This window comes from Adiantum capillus-veneris, chromosome 9, assembly GCF_014529385.1.
Source record: "Adiantum capillus-veneris isolate H3 chromosome 9, ASM1452938v2, whole genome shotgun sequence".
NCBI lineage: Eukaryota > Viridiplantae > Streptophyta > Polypodiopsida > Polypodiales > Pteridaceae > Adiantum > Adiantum capillus-veneris.
The window spans coordinates 132,621,682-132,646,522 of NC_140939.1; the positions used below are offsets into that span (position 1 = coordinate 132,621,682).

Sequence of the window (24,841 nt, forward strand, 5' to 3'; positions counted from 1 at the left end):
GGCTTTGTCAACTAATATACCTTTGGTATAGATGGGCTCTGAAGTCTGCTGTGAAGCTTGCTCATCAGACTGCTGAGTCCCTGCTCTAAAGAAGTCAGTGATCTCCCTCTATGAATGTCTCCCACTACCTGATCTCCTCAAGAGACTTTCCCTGTGTCTACGCAACTCTAACAAAAACAACAAGAGGCATCTCTGATCCTGATATCTAATGATTCTAGCCAACGGTCCAAAACCCTCTCTGAATAGACAATGAAAGCGGCCTCGTATCCCATAGTATCCCGGACAATGACAAATGTGATGTAACTTTGTCTCTGGCTCTATATGACACAAATGGCAAATCTTGGCAACTGGCGAATCCTGGCCTCTGCTGGTACTCTCCTAAATCTACCAGTCTCAATCTCTAACTGATGCGACGATATACGCATCTGACTAATAGCACATCGTATCCCATGGGATAAATGAGTGTCCATATAGGCCGGTATGATCACATATCCATCCTCTATTAGTTGGAGAAGATTCTCTCTATAGAAAGCCATCTTCGTGCCTGACTCTTGTGTCGGCTGTAGCCATGTGCTCATGGTATCTAGTTGAATCAGATCCTGACATATGAGTCTAGTAATCTCTGTTTGTGTGAGAGATAGGGAGGGTGCATCCAAGGAGTACTAGATCGGAGACAATCTATCCATGCTGAAATCATGTGACTGAAACCATGATCAGTCACATTATTTCATCTGCCCCATACCAGCATGCTGTATCCCCTTGTAGCGCTAGCTGTTGGGATGACTCAAGGGCTAGCTGAGCATATCTATCTCTCAAGGGGAGGTCCCATAAACTGGGCATGAAGGATACTGATCTTGTAAGTGCCTCAACCACGAGAAGGGGGACAGCTAGCTCGGCTTAAATAATCTCATGTGGCACTGTGGCCTTAGCCAAATCATCTAAGAGATCATAGAGACTAAGGGCCTCTCCATACATCTCCATCCATTAGTGCTACCAGATTTACCGTGATGGTCCACTGAGGGTCCCCAAATCTGAACTCCGTAAAGCGTAGTTGAAGCCACTACAGTGTCAAAAAGGCAGAGTTTTGTTCGAGGTTCCTGAAACTGAACTCGCGTCCTCTCCAAACCTCCCCAGGCTACATAAGCCCTCATCAATCTAGTCTCTGCTGCTCTCCTCAAAGAAAATACCGGTCCACTGGTTTGGCCAAGTGAAGTTCCTTAACTCACACATATGGTGAGACATTTTGAATACCCATTAGGTTGGCATATCTCATGTCAGCAAATCACTTAATGGTGATGCAAAGGATAAACCAAAAGCTTGATTATTGGAATATATTCAATTTTTTTTGCCATTCATAATGTGAAGGAAAGTGAACAAAGATCATTTTATGTTTTGGCCATAGATATTATTTAGAAACTAAACATGCTAAAAAGTGCCTTCACCTTATGTCTGTCAAGAGGCTTTGTTCTCCGAAACATTGGTGGTCTGAATATTCTTCACACGGTGGTTTGAAATTTCTTAACATACCTTTTCATGCATTGACATGAAAAACCTTTTTGCTGCTCAAGTTTGTATCTCAGAGACAGCCCTTGGCTATTACGTTGGCAAACGTGTGTAAAGATCTCTTCTGCGTCTTTTGGCAATTGGACGGTCACACACTGGGATGCGGCTTTTGGTCATTTCGATGGCAAGAATGCTGGCTGTCCGCTCTGCACAAAGCTGATTTTAACTTGAAAAATCTTGTACAGCTTCTTCACTAAGCTCCCCGGTTGAATACATGTTCAAATTCGCATGGATTGGAAAGTATTCATTGAAGCAGAGGCTTATTTCCTTGCAAAAGAAGGTGCTACTTCATTAAAAATGTACTGGATAATAGAGGTCGAGTGCTCTATTTGCGGATTCTTGTACTCAATTTGTCTTGGGTTATCATTATCGTCCTTTATGGCGAAAGATTCAGAATTTGGTTGCACTTTTTGAGCCTATTCCTCTTCTAAATGAGTCGAGGATTGGCGGATTGGAACCTATATCGGGCCACCTCTTCTCGTGGCCCTCTGTCTCTAACTCAGCTTTCTGTGCATTCAGTTTAGACTTTCCTCATTCCTGGGCTATAGGTTCATGGTTATGCAAATAGTATACGGAAAATGTATTTGCCTTTGTCTTGGAGTAAATGACCCAGGATTATATGGAGCACTAAGATGCATTTGAAATGTGGGCTTTTTTTATGGCAAGGTGCGATGCGACATCCTCTCTTTGTTATGTTCATGGTGCATATGTTGAAACAGTCCTCATCTATTATGGAATTGTATTGCCTCTCGCAATTTGTTGGATCATATAGCAGGGCTTCTTAGAGCTTGTTTTCCTTCTATGCCTTTTGGGAAACATTTTTGTTTGGCATTCTTGCTCCTGCTCTTAGACAACATAGAGCATTTTTTATTGGCTCTAGGCCATGTGGACTATTTGGCAATCAAGAAATCGGTCTATTTTTTATGAGTCACCGATTTAGACCTTTTTCTTTTTCAGACAAGCTTTGCATCAGTCTCCTTATGATTGTCTGTCTCTATAGGAGATTGACCAGTCATTGTATGCGCTTTTCTCACATGTGTTTTGACTATGCCTTAATTCATTAGCATTTCTTGTATATACTTTGTGGGTTTTCTCCACTTTAAGGTTTCCCACTAGTAATTTAGAAGTGATCCCCCACCCCCAAAAAAAAAAAAAAAAAAAAAAAACAAGTGTGTGAGAGGAGGAAACTAGAATAACCTTTCTATCATCCAAGTGTGGGGATCGGTTACCCTAGTTCCCTCTTGAATAATAGTTCTTAAGTTTGAGACTCTCTGGAAAGATCTATGGGGTCTCTTGGGATTGTTTCTACGACGGTAAAACTTCTCATCTCTTCTTTGTCTTCGCTTTTAGTTTATAAAATTTAAACCAAACCAACCAGCTGTAGACCTAGGAGGAGGAGGAGATAAGGAGCTCCCTACCATGCTTTGTTGTCTACGTTTAGCCTATGCCTGTATCGGATGGCCACCACTTCTTGCACGATGCACCTACTATCACCTTTGTGTCAGCTTTGAGCGTGCTCCTAACAGCCTCTACTGAACATCTCTTAACAGTTGTTCGGAGTTACGGCTCTCCATAATGCAAAAGCCACCTACAACAATTGAAGATGATGAAAATGCAAATTTCGAACCCTTAGAGGCTTTATGGCTCGGAGATCCTATTAAGCACCACCAACGTGGCAAACAATCTCCATTGCATAAATCGGCTCCATCGGCCCCCGCATAGCCAAATTCTCCGAAGAAGTCTTCTATTCGAGAGGGCTAGCTTTTGATGCATTTCTACCTGGAAGGCTACAAGAAAAGTTGGTGACTTTCAGCCTAATTAGATGCCAGCTCATGTTGTGTCAATGCTATTTAAACTGGTAGCTCACCTAGATGTAGAATTGTTGCTAAATTAGCTTTATCTAACAGAAATATAATTCTAAATGAATTATTGGATTTATAAGTGAGGGTTTTCTTGCTTGAGACACCAGGAAAATGATTTTGAAAGAATTATTGGAATTATAAGTGAGAGGGTTTTTGTCGCTTGAAACATCGGAGTACAGATATTTGTAGTGTGTCATGACGTAAGCATTGTGAACGGGGATATCTGTAGGGCCACCAAGAATGGATACTTTTGATGCGTCACATCAGATGGGTGACAGCGAGCATCGGGAAGAAGCATTCGACCATCCACAAAGGGACATCTCTGATGTGTCATAGGATGGGTGACATAGAGCATCGCGAAGGACATTGTACCATACTTTCAGTGAGAAAGTACTAGGTGATGGGTATTCTTGATGCGTCACATGGTGTCACAAATTGCTGACATGTTAAGCCATCGAAGTCCCTAACCGACTTGCAAATCCCGGCCGAGGGGCCAAAACCCTAGAAGTAGCAAAAGAAGTTATCACCAACTTCCAGATCCTCGCCGAGTGGGACACGTATTAAAGTTTTACCAGCTTATGGGACCCTATCCGATGGGGCCCAAGTCACTAGAGTTAAAGTAGGACCCTCAAAAAGTCTTGCGCAGCCAGCTCATGACATGGCAGGACAATACAGACGCTCCAGATTTTATGTTGACATGCTGATGTGACACTGTACCGACGCTCGTTAAACGCGTTGACAAGTTGCTGACGTGGCAATACGGATTTCCGTGAAGGCGTTGGCAGCTTTTAGACGAGACACTTTTGGACTAGATGCTTTTGACGTGATGCTTTTTATATGCATTACTTTTAAGTTTGAGCCAAGGGCCTTTAAATATGTAACTGGGGGTCTCTCTCTAGCATTATTCTAGCGTGGGACAAATGCAGAGCAGAGCCACACCGTTGTACTAAGTTGAAGCAATATAAATAAATATTGAAAGGGGTGCCACCGTTGGGGCTAGTGCTCTCTTGGGGTGGAACTTTGCCACTCCGCCTCTCATGTGTCGTGCATCTCTTTCAGTTCAATTGTTATTGAAGTGCTTGAAAGTTTGTTTCGTCTGTTCTTTTTTGTTGGCAAGTGGTGCCCTCCTATTAAAGTGGTATCAGAGCTCTAGTCACGTGCTTTTCTCAAAGCATATCGGTCCTACCAAGAACAGACAGAGCATCATGGCGTTTGTGGATTTGGCAGAGTACCTGCAATTTCTCCTCGACAAGCTTCGTGACATCCTCAATAGAATCTCCGATGCTACAAATTTTCGAGCAGTTTCTGAACTACATGCTACCCCCTCTAATGTCCTAGGTGATACCCCTTCCTCCGGCACCAGAAAGTCCAAGAGCCTCTAGCAGACAACCTTCTCAACTGTCTGTTCCGATTGGAGGAGTCTTCAGGAACATGGTGCAGCCCTCTGACACTGACCTTGTGCCACCGCCTCCGCCACCACCATTGCCACCACCTCCCCCACCACCAGCACCACGTGATAGTGGAAAGAGTTGATGCCATTTCTTGGAAGTAAATTAACAAGATACAAGTGATTGTGTTGCCTCAATCCTAGGGTGGATATTTTTCCAAATGAATATGTTCCTAGCTTCCATCTAATTGCAAACCTTCCTGTGCAACCAAGGAATACCCTCATCTTAGAATGGTGAGCCCTAGAGTACTCCACAAAAGTCATACCATGATCCATGTGCAGGACCTAGTGTGAAACCAAGGAATACCCTCATGTTTCTAATCTTGCCTCATTATCAAACACTCCAATTACTATCATCAATTCTAAACACCATTTATTTTGAAACACAACACTTGCATATGAATGGAAATTTCCACTTCCTAAAGGCTCATGGTCCATGAGGCACAATAAATTACATGTAATAGAATCAAATGAGTTAACTTTGAAGATAAAAGTCAAGCATAATATATTTGCCCTACCACGTCCTTACTATCTGATAAAGAATTTATGTCTTGAACTTGTTGAAGAAAGGAATCGAGTTCTTGTCGAAATCGACCAATATCCCACCGTCCTTCAGCAACCTGCATATTGATCAGACATACATGCCATTTTTAAAAGGAAAACGGAAATCCAGAAGCTCATTGAGCATTACCAAGATGTCTAGGAAACTATTAGAGGTAATAAACTAAAGGTAGTGTGGATCATTTAAAGAAGAACCTGAAGAAGAGGAGAGAACCTTTAATGTCATAGAAACATTTCCCTAGAGACTTCATAGACTATCTGAGGAGTCTTAAACTCAAGACTCATCTCTTAGAAATATATTAATCACATTAATTAAAATTCTTGCACTACCTTTTTGATCCTTTACCAAACACACAATGGGTGGATTTCTTACTCCAACAACAAGCGGTGTGTGTTGTATTTTATGGTGCAAGAGGTTTTTGTAAGGTGATTTTGGCCGACACATTAGCTCGCAGTTAGCTTTTCTACAGCACTATGTACATACATTTAGGCCTCATGTGGTGATTCTTCATGAACATAATCGACATGATTTTGCTGGTTCTACTTCTTTTCTCTCCGCAAGATGTATCCTGTATGATGGCTTAGAAATGAACTTCAACCAATCATCACAAACAATCATCTGGCAGGCAGATGGATGGTTGTCCAATGCATGGTTAATGGGAAAATATTGGAATTTTTAATTCTTTATGCTTTTATTTCCTCCAATGATTGCGCTCGATTGTGACAAATGCTTTCATCTCATCCCTAGTTGTTCAATTTCTTCTTGGGTGGTGAGTTTAGTAATGCTCCTATGTCTCGTGACAATACTAAGTCTCATATGCTTGTTTATCAACGAGTTTCATGAAATAATTTCATATGTGACTCTTCGGCATTGAGTTTATGGTTACATGTCAAACCAGGAATTCTTGGTTAAACATTTTCCCATAATGCACAATCTTCTTAACAGGCCAGGCTAGATAGATTGTATGCAACCTGTACACCACACAATAGTGATGAAAGTTAAGAGAGGTCAGCGGACGTGGCACACTTTGGTCATAGTCCCTAAATGGAGACTAGGCTAGCGGACCGGCTATGCTAAGTTGGCTACTTGGCCAAGCACTTTGGCGGGGAGGGACGAGTGATAGCCAAGTCATCGATGTGGCAAAGCGCCTTTGTGGTCTATCACCCTCCACTCATCTACCCGTCTACCTTAGTGGCAGAGGTATTTTCATCATTGTAATACATATCATGCCACAAATATCTCGTCTATCCTGCAGTTTAGTGTCCTCGAGTCAAAGTCGCACACTGTCACCAGTACTATCTTCATTGCAATGTCGAGGATCTACACCTCTCGTGTATCCTGAAAGTCCTTGGTCCCGAGCTGAGTGTGCTGCCAGCCAGTGTATGTAGATAATACATTTGTGAGTATGTGAGTTCAGTTGAGAAGTGAATCTATTTTCAAATGTGTACTTTGTTTTCGAGTCTAGTCTTGCATTTTACTTTTCCACTGTTTCTTTGCTCAATAGCTTGCTATGGTCTCTATGGTTCTTTCCTGAGAGAGATTACTTGTGCACACTCCAATGAGGAGCACCCACACTAGTGAGGACAAGCAGGACGTACTTTTCCTTCTACACACGGGATGAACATGATGCATCTATGGAGGCTAAATCATGTATTGCAGCTAATGATCCTTGTTAGCTTAATAAACGGTCTATATGTGTTTGTCATAAGTCCTTTCTTGATAAGGGTTGTTCATCTAATCCGTTTATAAAATCTTCGTATTTCTAGACAGATGCAAGGCATTGCACACGTTAAAATGTCTAATGGTACATACATCACGAACAAGCCAAGTCTATGGCTGATACATGCTTTTCTTATTATCGAGATTTATATGCTTCTCCTTCACTACTTGCATCAACTGCACAATCGTTCCATAACATTGGTTTGGGTAAATAAAAATCACCAAATTGGGATGTTCTCTCTTTTGAAATTTTATATGCATTCTCATAAGATTTCAAGTTTCCATTACCTTAGATCATTAACCATTGGTTGTTAAGATCGTTGCCAAAAAGCAAGTGTTTAAAATCCGAACTAATTAGATTACGCTTATGCCTATTGTCTTAAACATCACCTTTGTTCGAGCTTCTAGTTTGCCAAATATTGCTTTGTACCTAAAAGGATCACACCTACACTAGTGAGGACTAGCACCAGTATGAACATGAGACGTGAGAGCCCATTCTAGGACAGCCAACTTCAGTGAGGTGCTTCTTTGAGTGGGTGAAAGCTTGGGTCTTTACCTTGGACCACCGGAAGGTAGAAGGAAAGACAAGCACTAGTTAGCTTTGTTAGCTGGAAAATATCAGCATATATCCTAATAAGCAGCATCTGCCTAGAAGCTGGTAGCTAGGTGTCAAAGGTGCACCTCCAAGCTTTTGAGAGTAGTAGTGCATTGGGCTCCTGAGAAGTTTCAAAATCATCCACGAAAATCCTGAGATGTGTGAGTAGAGGGCTGAAAATTATGTAGAACACCCTATTGAATGAGGGTGGTGTAACGGGACAGGCACTACGTGCCAACTGAAAGAGCAGATTGAGATAGACATTTAGCACTTCGAACAACTAAACAGAAAGATAAAGAGAATCCACGCGAGACACAAAGTGGAGGAGTACCACTCTCAAACTGAAATGGCCCCAAGCGATGGTGCCCATTTCGGTTTTTGTTTATATTACTTCAACAAGGTACAACTCTGTGGCTCTCCTCTGCTTCTCCACGTGGTAGAATGCCAGAGAGAGAGCCCATGGTTGATATTTAAAGGCCTTGGCCTATCCGAAATCAATTACATGAAAAGAGGTAGGTTCTAAAAACATCTGGTCCAAATTCTATGCCCCAAAAGCTGCCAGCGAAAATCATGAAAATCCATACAATTGCCACATCAGCATGTCAGCACCAATCTTGGCCGTGCGTACAACCTACCATGTCATCAATTTTTGCGCCAGATATTGTGTGTGTGTGTGTGTGTGTGTTTGCTTTATTTTTAAGGGTTTTGGCCCCTCGGCCAATTCCATAAGTTGTTGGGGAATCCTAACCCAATTTATTATTTGTGCCACTCGACGATGATCTACAAGTCAGTTAATCCTTCTTCTTCTTCTTCTTCTTCTAGGCTTTAGGCCCCTTGGCCGAAATCTGCATGTTAGAATCAAGGAGCCCTAGCCCTTTGGGTCTTCAATGCCTCAACACGTCACCAGTTTGTGACATCCCCTCTTCTTGAAAGAAGAGTAATCGTCCGCGATTATATCTGAAAAAAAACTTAAGTTAGAAAAGAAATATCCAAGGGTCATTCAGTTTTCTCATTCCATATCAAAGCTCTTGATATTCTAGCGTAGTAAAATTAACCATCACACCCAGACCGAGCTAATATTTAGAGGGGTGTCTTAAGGCACTAAAGTTACATACCCAAGCAATCTCACCCAATTAGGAATATTCAATGGTTGGCACATCACAATGCAACACAGATGCTTACATGTGCATGTTACAAGACATAACATACAGCATCGTTGAGCACTTCTCCTAGATAGATATTCTTAGGTATGAAGGTATTCAATGACTACCTCCTCACTGCCCCCGCAAATAACCTAAAAGGTCCGGGTCACGATCTTAGAAGACTGATGCAACCAAATGGTCCCTATACCGCAGCCTGCGGTGCTTGGAGGCTCCAAATACAACTAAATGCTCCCCAGACCACCGGCCTACGTCGATCAGAGGTTCCTCATCAAACATGAACACTCCTCTCAGGAAAGCCAAACTATCTTTCCATCATGGGACTTGCACTAAAATTAGGTTTAGGTTCCTTCCATAAGATTGTAGATGACCGCAACATCGTCCATAAGCTCTTGAATAGTCGAAACTAGTTTGGAAGACATTATTCTGGTAGCAGTGATGGTAGTCCAATGATATAGCGATCACACTGAGCCTCCAAGGTTATCATCCTGAAGAGAGACACCTGATGATAGATGTCTAGGATTTTCAAGTTGTAATCTGTTAGGGTTTTGTAGTGCGGATAGTGTGTCGTGCTCTCTGCAGTGGGTGCTCCTCAGTGCAATGTGTGTGACATCTCACTCAAACAGCATGAAAACACAGGAAACAATAGAGAACAGCAAATCAACACAAAGACACAGCAGCAGACCAGAACATATAGACTCGTCTATCTCAAAGGAACTAGTACAGACTCTGGCGTGGCAGCACACTTAGCTCCAGCCCAGATTTCACGGGTACAATGGGGGTGTCGAGGCTCAAATGTGCAGGGATGGTGTAGACGTGCTGTGTATAGACTCTCTACTCTAAACGACGACACTGTACCATATATGAAGAAGATGATGCGTCTCGACGACTGGAACCAAACACTCATATGTATCTCCTAAGAGTTACCAATAGCTGGCAAATATCCCAATCCAGCTAAGCCTATCTCCTAACTGAGGTGGTGGTGATCTGGCCACGGTGTCCATTGGACCACCATCATAACACTTGCCACGTGTCACTGCCCAGGCGAGCGTCCGCTTAGTGTGAACTCAAGCCCAACTGCGAATTGCTTGTCCCATGCCAGTGATACTGTAGCCCTGCTACTACTACAGGTTTCCGTGGCAAGCATTTTCAGAATACCGCACTCTGCCAAAAGCTGCACTTTGAAGGAAGACGTCGTGTAACTTCGGGTAAAAATTTTCTTGAAAGCTTGCCAAGTCCTTAGAGTGTGCATCTTGGTAGCTATAGACATCCACCACTGCATGACACTGACACTGTTACTAAGAAAAGTGGTGCGTCGAAAGATCTTTGATTGTTTTGAGTAGTTCCCTATAGTATAGGTGTTGTCACACTACTGTAGGAAATGTAAAATGTTCCTTGTATCTTTCTCTTCCGCAAAGGGGGAAAAAAAATCTTTGAAATCTAAAAACGCCATCTTGCTCTGTCTACTCTTAGAAGGACGACTGAAGCTTCAATACCATTGTAACAGGACACACACCACGTGCCAACTGAAAGAACAGACTAAGACAGATGTCTAGCACTTCAAACAACTGAAAAGAAAGATAAAAGAGTGTCACAAGGACGTGGCAACTACTAACCTTAGTTGTTGGTTTCTTTCAAATGATTATTGTTTAATTTTTTAGCTGCTCTCTTTGAAGTTGCAAATGGTCGGACATTGTATGGCCATTGTGAACCGTAGTTTCACCCGCAGACGGGAAGTTGGTCAGCACTAGAATTCGTATAGTAAGAGGATGTCTAGGCTCAGTTCAAGATCATGTAGGTCCCCCGTCGCACTTAGCAAGTTGGTGGATACTGGGAAGTGAACTCAATAAAGGCATAGTGCCAAGGTGGGGTCACCGATGGAAAGTACCCTACAACTGGTCCACATTGCATTTTTGGATGCGGTCCCAGTGGGGATAGATGGTCAGATGACCGGTGGGAGTCCAACGGAACCATCCCCTCAAATTTAGGGAACTGCTATTTTGGGCCACGAAATGTGTTCGCGTCGTTACCTCCGGAATGGCAAGGGGAACATTGTAGAACTCTACTGCAAAGTCAACTGGCCAATTAGTCGGGAGATTTTTAACCGAGAAACCCAAAACAGGAAAATGCTTGTAAATGTGCCAAGTGGCATTGCTTGGTGCACTTTCCTCATGCAGAAAACTGGGCGCTCGATTTCTAGCTGAGAGAGAGCTCATTTGCAACCTCTCACAGGTTAAGAGATATTGACTGCAAGCTTTCCTTCTCATGTACAGTGTGGTGCAAGAGCTCATGTCTTGCACACCTCACACTACTCTCTCTCTCCCCTACGTGCAGTAATGTGATGCCCCACAAGAGGGATCTTCATTTGACTCATGTACAGCTGTGTGGTTACATGCGTTTTTGCTGAGGCAAGAGCCTCTCTAAGCAGGAACAGGAGTAGCTAACTACTACTCCAAAAGCAGGCACCAGTGAGGGTGACTCTCCGTACAGGTGCATTTTCAGTGCTGGTTATGCGCTGAATTTTGACTGTTTTTCAGCCATACGGATGCCAAAACCATTGGGAACAGTGCCCCACTGTTAGAGGACAGTCCGGGGACTGTTTAGGGCTGAAAACAGGGCAAAAACCAGTAAATACAGCGTGCTGAATTTACTGTTTTTGGGCAGAAATCAGAGGGTTTATGCCAGTGGAAGTGAGTTTCAGCAGGGGAATTGATTTCAGGCAAGTTTTGGGGCTATTATGCTGACAAAATTTTGCCAAAACAAGTGGTATCTAGCTGGATACAGGTAAAGAATTCCCAGGACCCTTCTTTGTAATCTACCCTCTTAAAATATAAAGAAGTACCGAAAGGGGCGCCAATTTTGGGGCCTACAGGTTGTCGACGTCTACTCGGAGCATTCTAGCTTCCGAGCTGTGTGTGTGTTTTAAGTGTTAATCCCCGTCGCAAGTTCTCTCTGTGTGTGTCTAAAGTGAAGAATTTAAGGTGAAAGCCAAAGCCTACCGCCCCACGGGCCAGTTTCAAAGAGAATCCACGCGAGACATGGAGTGGCGGAGTTCCACTCCCATACTACAATGGCCCCAAACGATGGAGCCCCTTTCGGTATTCCTTTATATCACTTCAATAGGGTATAATTATGTGGTTCTTCTCTACTTCTCCATGCAGTAGAATGCCAGAGAGAGCCCACAATTCATATGTAAAGACCCTTGGCCTATCCAAAAGCAGTTACATGGTTCTTAGTTCTAAAAACATCTAGTCCACAATCTACGTCCCAAAAACTGCTAGTGGAAATCACCGAAATTCGTACAGTTGCCACGTGAGCACGTCAACACAAATCGTGGACGTCCGTATAGCCTAACATGTCATCAATTTTTACGCCACATATTTGTTTTGTTTGTGTGTGTGTGCGCGCGCGCTCTTTATTTTTAAGGGTTTAGGCCCCTCAAACAGTTCCATCCTAACCCAATTGGCCACTCGGTAATGATTTGCAAGTTGGTAAATCCTTCTTATTCTTCTTTTGCTTCTGCTTCTGCTTCTGCTAGGGTTTAGGCCCCTCAATCGAAATCTGCAAGTTAGGCTTACGGAGCCCTAACCCTTTGGGTCTCTAGTAGGTCAACACATCAACAGTTTGTGACAGATGCAGCACTTTTCAATCCAAAATCCATCTTGGAATAAATGGAAGTAGCCCATGGATTACAATGGCTATCTTGAGTTGTTCATCAGGCTGGATGGCCACCTATTTTGTAGCCAACAAACCCACTTGTCTACAAGGTTTTCTAGTGTGGACGAAACAAAATTAGTATGCATCTTCTCAGTTAAGACGCCTACCTTTGCACAACTTTACAAACCTCCTCACATGATCATCCTCAATTAAGAGTCCCTTGATGGTTGGAAAATTGATAGAGTCTGGCCAGAATGTTCGTTAGGTCCTCATCCATTCTTGTTGGCTTTGGAGGAGGAACGAGAGGGGAGAGAGGCGGATGTGGAGTAGTCTCTACACGATGATAGAGGTGCTGAGGCTTGCGTCACACATGTCGGCCCAGACCCGAGTGCACATGACACGTCCAAAGCTTATTGGTGGAGCGTTGTGTCTAGCTCTAGGCGAAGTGAGGCGACCCGGACCCCTCGCCCAACCTTGGCATAGAGCGGACAAAACAAAAAGAAGAGGCGGTAGAGAAGACAAATAGATTTAAACCTTACCCCCCCAACATACTGCACTACATGTTATCCAGTTGGCGTATGTTGTTTCATTGCAAGAGAAGTGAGAAAATACAGATAATTCCATATCCGTTGTCAGAGCAGGCACCCAAGCAAGCTCGTTTTGACAATGTCCGCTGCCCATGTGTGACACAGGCTTGAAGATGAAGGGAAGACCAAGTTACTGTGTTGGAGCAAAGATGTAGAGGCTTCGGGTAATGTGGGCCGAGGATGTCCGGCATCGGGCGCTGTCTTAGGATGTACTGCATCGGTCGTTGAAGAATATTGTCAATGTCTGCGCTGGTAAATAGTCGTACTAGATGTCTCCCATGCCATGATAGGATAGTCTTCATCCTCTAATGGAGCCTCTGTCGATGCCGTGGTGACCCTCGTAGACGTGGGTGTCTAGCTCTCCCAACCTCAATGGCTATGTCAGTCAATATGGCTCTAGTATAGGTAGACTTTGAAGTCTATTGTGAATCTCACTCATCTAACTGTTGAGTCTCTGCTCATGAGTCTCAGCTCAAAAGAAATCAACGATTCCGCCCTTTGAATGTCTCCCACTATCTAATCTCCTCAGACGACTCTCCATGTGTCTGTGCAACTGTAGCAAAAACAACCCGAGGTATCTCCGATCCTAATATCTCATGACTCTAGCCAATCATCCAAATCCATCTCTGAATAGACAGTGAAAGAAGCCTCGTATATCAAAGTATACCGGACAACGACATATGTGATGGAACTCTGTCTCTTACTCTATATGACATGACTGAAAGTCCTGGTCTCTGCTCGTCCTCTCCTAAATCTGTCAGTCTCAGTCTCTAGCAATAGCACCTCGTATCCCATAGGATAAATGACTATCCATATAGGCAGGTCTGATCACATATCCATCCTCTCTGCGAGCTGGTGAAGATGCTCTCCATAGAAATCCATCTCTGTGCCAAGCTCTCGTGTCAACTTTGTCCATGTCCTCCTAGTGCCTAGCTGATTCAAATCTTCTGTGATGAGACAGGTAATCTCCATCCGTGTGAGGGACAAGAAGGGTGCATACAACGAGTACTGGAAAGGGGATAGTTTGTCCATACTAAATCTATGTAGCATGTAGCTGAAACCATGATGTCATCAGTGCATACCAACAAGATGTGTGTCACAAAAACAGAAGCGTGCACTTAATACCTTAAAGTCTGTATACTTTTTCACGTATGATTTTGCATGACATAAAATTAAGAAAGCAATGCAAGAAAATGACATAGCTCTAGGGACCAGAAGATGGGCTGGTCCCTGCCACGAGACGGGCACCACGTGCCAATGGAAAAGAACAGACTGAACAGACTTTTAGCACTTCAAGTAACACTGAACTGAAAGAGATGCATATGACGCACGAGACGGGGAGTGGCGGAATTCCACCTCAAGAGAGCATTGGCCCCAAAACTTGGCACCCCTTTCGGTATTTCTTTATATTGCTTGAACTCAGTACAATGTCGGTACTCCACCCTCTGCACCTTCGTACTGAAGCGTGCCAAAGAATGAGCCCTCTGCACATATTTAAAGGCTCCTGGCCTTGAAAAGCAATTACATTAAAAGCAGTCAAACTCAAAGCAGTCAAACTCAAAACCATATGGCCTCAAAAGTTGGCGCTAAAAGCTGCCCAGTGTAAATCACAGAAATACGTACAAGACGCCACATCATCAGGTTAGCGTGAAACGCGGAATTCTGTACACATTGCCACGTACGTAGGTCAGCGCGTTTTGCGAGATTTGCGTACAACAGTGCCACATCATCACTTTTTACGCTATCCTTTGTGTGTGTGTGAGGGTCCAGCTTTATTTTGATGCCTTTATGTCACTTGGGCCCCATCAGATGGTGTCCCATAAGCTGGTGGGAACTCCTCTTTAAACATAGGCCACTCGGCAAGACTTTGCAAGTTGGTAAAACTTCCTCTGCTGCTTTTGCTTCTTCACTTAGGGTTTAGGCCTCTGAGTCGGGATCTGCAGGTTGGCTCCGTTCTTCAATGGCTTGACACGTCAGTAATTTGTGACATCCCCCCTTCTTGAAAGAAAGCAATCGTCTGCGATTACACTATATAGTATATCTGCAAAAAAACTCAAGTTAGCTCAAACATTTCCGAGGGACACTCAGTTTTCTCATTTCAAATCGGAGCTCTTGATTTCCTGGTTCGTTGGCTTCCCAAAAGAATCTTATCCAATAAGGAGTCTCATTCCGGAGCAGAACTCTTGATATCCTGGGTCGTTGGTTTCCCAGAAGTATCTCATCCAATAAAGAATATTCAATGGTTGGCACATCACAATGCAACACAAATGCTCACATATGCATGTTACAAGACACGACAAACGCCGCCGCTGAGCACTCCCTTGAGACAAACGGTCTGCGGTATGAAGCTACTCAATGACTACCTCGTCACCCCCCCCGAACAACCTAAAAAGGCTCCGGCCATGAGTTCAGAGGAGTGGTATAACCAAACGCTGCCCAGACCGCAGCCTGCGTCACTTGGAGGTTCAAGAATACAACCAAACGCTCCCTAGACATCCCGTCTGCGTCGTTTGGAGGTTTTCCAACATACAACGAAACGCTCCCCAAATATCCCGTCTGCGTCGTTCCGAGATTTTCAAGCATACAACGGAACGCTCCCAAGACATCTCATCTGCGTCGTTCCAAGGTTCAGACAACACCAAAACAGGATTTCTCACTACTCCACTCGGGAGTAAATCACCAAGTATTGAAACCAGTATTAAAACCAAAGTCAAACAGTTCAAATCGGCACCAAGAAAGGTTCAAAAAACAAGCACATCCATTTCAAACAAATTCCAAACAGGATCACCAAACAAGTTCTCAAACAGAACTCAAACTTAAAAAGAAATCTCGACATTTGTCGAGCTCGAAAAGTCGACTGACTTTCCATCCTGAAACCTGCACCAAAAATTAGGGTTAGGTTCCTACCATAAGGTCCTAGCCGGCCACAACATGGTTCATCAGCTCTTGGACAGACAATGAACAGACTGAACACACTTTTAGCACTTCAAATAACACTGAATTGAAAGAGATGCACGACGCACGGGACGGGGAGTGGCGGAATTCCACCCCAAGAGAGCACTAGCCCCAAACCTTGGCACCCCTTTCAGTGTTTCTTTATATTGCTTGAACTCAGTACAATGCCAGTACTCCACCCTCTGCACCTTCATACTAAAGCGTGCCAGAGAATGAGCCCTCTACACATATTTAAAGGCCCCTGGCCTTGAAAAGCAATTACATGAAAAGCAGTCAAACTCAAAAGCGTGGCCTCAAAAGCTGGCGTTGAAAGCTGCTCAACGCAAATCACGGAAATCCGTATAGGCTGCCACGTCATCAGGTTAGCGTGAAACGTGGAATTCCGTACAAGTTGCCACGTAAGCAAATTAACACGTTTTGCGAGAGTTACGTACAACAATGCCACGTCATCACTTTTTACGCTATCCTTTGTGCCTGTGAGGGTCCAGCTTTATTTTGATGCCTTTATGTCACTTGGGCCTCATCGGACGGGGTCCCATACGTTGGTGGGAACTCCTCTTTAAACATAGGCCACTCGGCAAGAGTTTCCGCCAACACCATCAGATTATACCTTGCATGTTGTGGCATAGCTCTCATGTTCAGGATTTTCTTTGTGAAGTTACAAGACGACTGCACTATCATTCACCTGGCATCAGTTTTGGAAGATTTTTGGCTCATTGAGCACAGCACAACCAGAGTATGCCTCTTTCCTTCTTTGCAAAGAGTATCGATTGTATGTTGCATATACAACCCATTTCAACAAACATAGGAGCATGAAATTTGTGCTTACTAAGAAAATAAAGGTTACCAAAAAAAAATTTGCCTCATTTCGAATTCAATCGATCGATAACCCCCTCAATACCCCTTCTTCCTGACCTACCGAAGTGCACTTTTTTTTACTTTTTTTTTTTGGTGTGGGGGGGGGGGGGAAGAGTATACTAACATTTCTAAGATGCCAATGTGGGGATGTGAAAGGTATTCTTTTATCCAGATATAGGAAAAGGAGGTCTCCTTCTTTGCAAAGAGTATCAATTGTATGTTGCATATACAACCCATTTCAACAAACATAGGAATGTGAAATTTGTGCTTACTAAAAAAATAAAGGTTACAAAAAAAAAATTTGCCTCATTTCGAATACAATCGATCGATAAAGTACGATTCTGTACGTAAATTTCCAAAAAGGACTGAAAGCATGTGATGGCTGCTTCTGCATCCTGTCAATAAGCATGAGAGACAAGTTTGTTTTCCTTCACTTACAGAAACCTTGCATGTTGCTCCCTTGTATATAGTTTTCAAAAAAAAAAATGTACTAAGGGATACAATACCTGAAAACAGCTTTGAAGTGAAGTTCTCATCATGGTGATAACATCTCCATATTGTTTATCTCCTATTAGATCCATGTATGATATGGTGCTATCATTATCAAGAGCGGTCCTCTCAACAACTTCATTCAGGCCGCAATGTGAGACAAGCCGTTGCAGTCGTTTTAAACCCTCTGGAATAGTTCTCAGGAACTCTTCAAACTGCCAATCCAAATTTAAAGATCCATTGATATATCTCAGCATGTATCTATTTGAGATTGGCATGAGTCTAAAAGTAAAGTACTTACCTTCTCCAAAAATGTGCTTGAATCAGGCTGAAGTTGCAGCCTATCATCCTCTATGACAACCTTCACCTCAAAAAAAGGTTTATGTGTATAAAGACCAACTTCTTCGCTCTGCAAGGAATGTACCAGCACAGAGCTGGCAAGTTGCTGGGTTGGAAACTCCTTTTTATTTATGAGTTCAAAAGTCGTAGAATCTTCTAGAAACAAATACATTCCTTGAACAGAGGGGTGAGAGAGATCTTTTAGCACTTCAGCAAAGGACCTGATCAGTACTGCTCGAAGAGACTGTGCAATGATATAGTCAGCAAGTCGAAGAAACTTCAAAAGTCTCCCCCTCTCGTTTCTCTTGGCGGCAGCAATAGCAAAAGTAAACCTTTCCTGGTTTTCCTTTTCCTCTGCTGCTTTCTCTTTTTCCTGTTTCCATTTGGCTGCAACACTTGCAAGCTTTGATCCAAGTCCCTTGGATTGGGAGGTAGGACTGTTATCAGTGCCAGTTGTTGAGTACTGAGTATCCTCACTTTGCTGCCCAAGCAGATCTTCTTCAATTTTTATTAAAACAGCAACACAAGCATCCTTCACATCTCCAACAGCATGCTCAGATACCTGCAGAAACATTAAGTGAATCAGGACTCTGACCCTATCAGATGCTAATTATGTATGTACGATACATGTGGTACAAAATGTATATCCCTGAGTGTGCAAGTGTTTGTGTGCTCCCCAATATATTACACATCAAGAAGAGACCTCAGGTGATCCTTAAAATTTATGATTATAAAGCTTCATAGTTTAAAATTTTATGGATTGATGTGCACAAGAACACATAAAAGTAGTGAAGGCATGCACACATTCGAGCATTCATTCAATGTAATACTTTCCAAATTTTTCGGAGACATCTCATTACAAAAGAAGGCATGACACTAGAACACTAATTTTTATGCCATGGCTTGACCACATGTCAATAACACCATTCTGTTACTTCAACTCACCTCCATCAGTCTCTCCAAGATTGACCGCCGTCTCTTCTCCTGTAATCCTATAAACTCTTCCAACAGATACACTGTTCCTCTCTCATAATGGAACAGATGCAGTTCAGCTATGCTCAATGACATCTAGCAAACAATAAAACCATAAACACTAATTAAGGCAGTAACTTTTTGTTATGATGCCCACCAGGAGTGAAGGGACAGAATTTATTGCTTTCCTACTTATTCAGTGCAAGAAGAAGTTAATAGCATGACATTTAAGTGACATGGAATTCAGATGACCAAATAAATCAGGGCCAACTTACTTCTTGTCAGAGACTCAGAGAGTACATGAATGCTGAATTTCAAAAGGTTTACCAATAATCAAGACACCAAGGATAATGGTTCAAAAGCCAAAGCGGTATCAAAATCGGGCAATGACTGCAAAAGGAGTTGAACATCTGCCCTGATAATGTGCTAAGAGAAGACGGAAAGAAAAAGGAGTGCTAATTGCTTCCCCTTGTAGCAGGCTATAGTGTCACAGGACATGGACAACAGTTACAATTGGCTTTGGACTGGCTTTGGACAGAAATTACAGTTAGCCTTGGATTCCCACTGAGTGGACTCTCGCCTGGGCAGTGGCACGTGGCAAACAGAGAGTCGTAGTCTAGAGGACACCGTGGCCAGTTCACCGCCACCACAGTTGAAGAAAGGCGTAGCTGGATTTTCGGCGGTATTTGTGTTAGCCGTTGGCTGCCCTTTATGTTTGTATGTATGCTCAGTTGGTTTTAGGATACCTATGCATCATATGAGTCATCAAATCCAGAGTCTTGTGTTTCAGTCTAGCACTTGCACACCTACACTCTCCTTGCACAGTTGGAGCCTCGACACCCCAATGTACCTGTGAGTCCAGGGCTTGGAGCTGATTGTGCTGCCAACCAGAGTCTATATTGTTCTATGAGTCTAGTCAAGCTTCCATTGGGTTTGGAGTCTGTTGTTGTGTCATTTGAGTGCAGTCTTGTTTTGTTCCATATTGCTCTACATTGTTCGTTTCTATGTTTGGAGTAAAATTTCTTGCATGTTGCACTAAGGAGCTCCCACAGTAGAGAGCATGATATAGATTTCTTGCTATAGGTGCTCTCATTTTTGGCACCCCCGGTGGGACCTCAATTGAAGTCTCACTCTGCTCCTAAGCGTACCTGGTCAAGGAGCTAGCTGGTTTAGCCTCTCGCCTTGGTCTAGTCTGCTGGTCTAGACTGATCTGGTCTAAACTAGTCTAGTCCACCCTCACCTTCATCCAGCTTGGTCTACCTGGTCTAGTCTCTCGCCTTGGTCTAGTCAGATGTTCTAGACTGGTTTCGTCTAGCTAGGTCTAGTCCACCCTCCCCTTCATCCAACTTGGTCTAGCCTATTCTAGCCAACTCTCGCCCTCGTCCACCTCGTCTCGTCTCGTCTAGTCGAGTCTAGTCGAGTCTAGACTGGTCTATTGGTCCAGTGGGTCTAGACAGTCTAGCAAGTTCCAGGGTCTTCTTTCCCATATGTTGGGTGGATTTGTTGCAACTGTGTGACACATACAAGGCAGTCTAAAGAATGACTAAGCCCCCTAAGGAGTCCTCTGCAATATTACCACAGAAGGCGTCAACCCTTCTTACTAGTTAAGGTCCTCCACCCCCCACTTTCACTACCCTCTCTGGCATCCACATCAACCAGCTCCTCACCGCCCTCATCACCTCCCCAAGCACACTTTTCACCTCCTCAGCAGGACGCAATGATACAAACCTCCTCATATGAGGAGGTTTGTATCTCTTTGCAGAGGTAGTGGTCTCAACAGAAAAGACGCCTACCTAGTGCTCTTGCCGTCAACCTTGGATAGCTTCGCAGATAAATGGTACACTCAATTTGTTGGCGACACTAAGAACCCAATGAGACTTTTGCAAAACTCATGACAAGAACGAAGTCTCTAGTTGCTAAGCTTTCCCAGCAACTAGGAGAATTCATGGTCAAGAAGTGGGTGAAGAAAGCTCTCCCCAAGACTACTCAACACAAGCTACGGGAAACTCTCCAACCTGAAGCCACTCTAGAAGAGTTTGTCACTGCCGTTACCAGGATAGAAGGGGCAAGAAGGCTATTCAAGGACCCCCCTCATGTAGAGACCGCCTCAATTCTCATGGAAAGTGCATCTGCAAGGAACTGGAAGCACTGAAATTACAACAAGCTCGTTAAGAGGAGAGATCTTTCTCTCTTCGACAGAAGTCCCCGCATCACGAAGCTTTGGACAGATCAAGAGAGACCTAGTAGAGGTAAGGGCTCAATCTAAGCCCGTGGTTTGGTGTAGCTCATGTCGCTCTCCAAGAAAGCCTCCACAAGAATGCCCGCTTCAGGCTTATTGCCACTTCCTTGAGAAGCTAGACATGAAGACAAAGATTGTTACTACCTAAAGGGATTGCAACGATTACAGTAGAGCCTCACCCCTACTCTTCAACAAGGGTTGGGACCTGCCTCCAGCATAGTTTCCACCTATGGCCATCCAAATCACATGCCCCCTTTGCTGACTACCCTCCTATGCAAGGTATGCAAGGTACTTTTCCATCTCAGATTTTTTTTATCATGCTAACACTCCGTTAGCCCCTCAAAGCTTCTATACGTCAACATTTGCCTCCATGCAGCAGGAGCAAACCCCAAGAACACCTCGCCCTCGTCTTGCCCATCCAATCGACCCATTTTGTGCTACGAATGCAAGGAACATAGGCACTACAAGAGTAAATGTCCCCTTCCTGAAGAGTCTCCTCCTTTCCGACATTGCTCCAATGCAAAGGATCACTACAATAAGGTCTGTCCAAAGCGGCATGCCTCCACATCGTCGAGCCCAAGTCAGGAGCCCAAGTCAAAGCCCACGGCAATTCACATTTCCAAGATTAATATAATCGCAATTAGCACCATCCCTCAACTGTCACCTTCTTCCCATGTGGTTGCCCCTCAAGACAAGTTGCAGCAGGTAAAGGAGCCCGCTAATGTCCTCACTTGAGCACGAAGGGCAGCCCGCAGCCTCAGTCTTCCAGCAAGTTCAACTCTTCCATTACTAGTCTCACCAATGAATACACCTCTTCCAACAGTTGACAAACCATCCACTAGTGCCGAGGGCAGACCAACATCTCTGCTCTCCGATATCGACGGCGCCTTCTTGGAAACAGTAGCCGACCTACAACAGATCAAGGTACTAGAGAAGGCACTGATACAAAGAGAAAAACCTACAGCAGAGGATATCCCAAAGAACACCCTTCAGCAAGCGTCACTCTATGGCATGCTTCGGCTAGATGTGGCTTTTCAAGGTGACACCCCTGTACTTATCCAATCTCTATACCAAGGTGCAGGTCCTAGTGGTGGGCACCTCCGAGTGCAGCCATCAGAGTCTTACATGATCTCCTATCCCACTCCTCCCCTCACTGATTACAAAAGCCCTCCTCTTACTGTGTCTATTTTAGGGAAGTGATTCTCTGGTGTGATAATTAATGGTGGACCTTGCATCAACCTAATGCCTACATTCACTCTGTTGGCATTAGGTCTCCAGCCTACCCGACCTGCTCCATTCACAATTACTTTGGCCGACCAAAGGACAATCTACCCTTTAGGCATAGTGGCCAAGGTGCCTCTACAAGTGCAAGACTTCACTTTCAGCTTGGATTTTGTTGTGCTTCGCCTTCCCTAGGTCGAGCGTGGTTTTCCCTTACTCATTGGTAGACCATGGCTACGCGGCACACTAAGGCGCTACATGATTGGAGAAATGATGCGATGATCCCCAATGGAACCAACTCGACTTGAAGGGGGGATGGATCCAATGGTGAATTATAGTTTTTTGTGAGTAAAGTTGAGTAAGCATGAGAAATACAATACTTGCATTCGTGGAAAGCAACATCGAGAATCTATTCAGAGGCTTGCTACACCATTGGATCCATCCCTCCTTCAAGTTGAATGGGTTCCATTGGGTGCATCCCCAAAGTTCGACTTGAAGGGGGGATAAATCCAAATTCCAATGGTGATCATAGTTTTTGGCGGGGCCCATGTCAATGGTATCAAGCTCTCTCAACATCTCCACAAAGGTGTCATAGGAGACCGACTGGCACTACGCTATCCTCACATTGAAATCTCCCAAAATCATGATATCACCATTGCTAGAAAATTTCCATATATCCTCATCCAAAATAGTAAATGGTGATTACCCTCTGGATGCCGCATAAGTAGACGTACTAGGTGCAAAATAGCATATAGAAATAAATAGGTATCTACTAGTCTCTGGCCCCAATCTGACCCACATATATCTAGCATGATCATCTCTGTGAGCAATGTGTATCATCGGCTGTAAGTCCTCCCTGTAGAGTACAATCACTCTGCCACACCCTTAACCCTTGAGCTCTGATAGTTCCAAAGGCTCCTACGTCCAGTATCCGAGACCCATTACAACGCGGTCATCTCTGTAGAAAGTCACCAACCCTTCTCCCTTGCCGCCTGATCTTTGGCATGACCTCCATTATGTGTGCTAGTTGTGCCAAGGTCAAATCTTCTCTTAAAAAGACGCCTATCTTCTCTAAAGTTGAACTCTTTTTCAAGAACTCCTCCTTTGCTTCCACTGAGGGGAAGCGCAAAATAAGTGCCCTTTCTTTGACCAAGGATGTGCCTATATCTGCCTTCTTTCTCCCCACCCTCCATGCTTTAACATGTGTGGGTGTTGTCACCCCTATCATTGTCATAAGCTCCTTAACTTTCTCATCCACATTATCACAGTCTTTAATACCAGATATGCGTACATACATGGCCAAAATGACCTATGAGACCAAACTGATACAATCCTGGTGGATCTGATACAAAGTCTGTGTGAAATAGGAAAAGTGTGTACAAAATAACAATAAAGAAAATGATAAACTTGGTTGGTAAGTATCTAGGGATGTGGGTGCTCGCTGATGCTCCCCGCCGCCCCCCCTCCGATAGCTCTTCCCCTTGCGCGCAGCCCACCTACCCGCCCCCTGCACGCTGCACCCTACCCACTGCCCGCCGCTTGCCACTGCACTGCCCGTCGCCTGCCCCTTCCGCTACCCACTGCACTGCCCGCTGCCCGTCGCCAGACCCGCCCGCTTCCTGCCCGCTGTCCGCCCATCCCCTGTCGCTTCCCTGTCCGCCCGCCATCCTAGCCTCTCCTGCTTGTGAGGCCTCGCCAGCACCTTCGGCGTGCTTGGTCCAACGGGAGCTTCCCCCCTCGTCGACGTTTCTCCGCCTCTTCTCCATAGCAGCAGACATAGATGGAGGCTCAAGCTCGGCCACAGAGGAACTCCAGTGAAGTTCCCTCGCCCGACCCCGCTGAGCCCACCATTCGACTTGCTCTTTCACCGACAGAGCAAGCGAGCCTAGCCGCAGAGGTGGAACGCCTGCACGTGACCTCCGTCATCTGCAAGATTCTCGGCACTTGACCCAGCAGAGGAGAGCTGCGTGATTTCCTCCAGGCCCGCCTTCTCGCAGAGGTGGGCAAGATCTTGGGCATTCAGTTCCTCGGACGCGGCTACTATCAGATAGAGTTTGAGACCTCCAAGATGGCGTCCAAGGTCATCGCGATGAGCCCTTTGACCATCGGAGCAGTTCGAGCCCACTTTCGACAGTGGAGACATGATTTTGACCCAGCTTCAGATGTTCTGGCAGAGGAGGGAGACCTCCTCATCTCCGTCTGCTTTCCTGGTTTGAGGAGGGAGTACTTACCACTTTTGTCCAGGATAGGCTCAGAGATTGGAATTGTCCTGGAGACACCTCGCACGGCAGCCTCAATAGCTGCCAAGGCGGTCGGAATTCCCTCAGTACGTGTTCTGGTTAGGAACACCCACAATCTCCCCAAGGTCATCCTACTTCCTCGGGTGAGTGGGGGTTGGTTCAGACAGAGCATGGAGTATTCGGGTCTCCCGAATCAGTGTTTCATTTGTCGACAGATGGGCCATCTTGCAAAGGCCTATCCACGGAGGAGACCCCGACCCACACCACACGCTCAGCCCCAGCCAGCAAGGGTTGGCCAGCAGCAACAGGCAGATTCACCAAGTACGCAGGCAGAGCCACCCTCCGAGCCTCGGGCTCAAGCAAAGGAAAGCTAGCA

At 44.6% G+C, this 24,841-nt stretch overlaps 1 protein-coding gene across 1 annotated transcript in view; it reads right to left on the bottom strand.

Moving 5' to 3' along the window:
• The window catches only part of LOC147451197 (uncharacterized), an 81,263-nt gene that overhangs the window by 13,704 nt on the left and 42,718 nt on the right, over nucleotides 1-24,841 (bottom strand). Inside the window, exons 5-9 of the mRNA XM_086520157.1 lie at nucleotides 18,739-18,861; nucleotides 17,756-18,355; nucleotides 17,472-17,669; nucleotides 17,271-17,360; nucleotides 5,391-5,492 (exon numbers count right to left, since the gene is read on the bottom strand). Coding sequence (XP_086376283.1) covers nucleotides 5,391-5,492; nucleotides 17,271-17,360; nucleotides 17,472-17,669; nucleotides 17,756-18,355; nucleotides 18,739-18,861 — 1,113 coding nt within the window. The remainder of the gene's footprint in view (nucleotides 1-5,390; nucleotides 5,493-17,270; nucleotides 17,361-17,471; nucleotides 17,670-17,755; nucleotides 18,356-18,738; nucleotides 18,862-24,841) is intronic.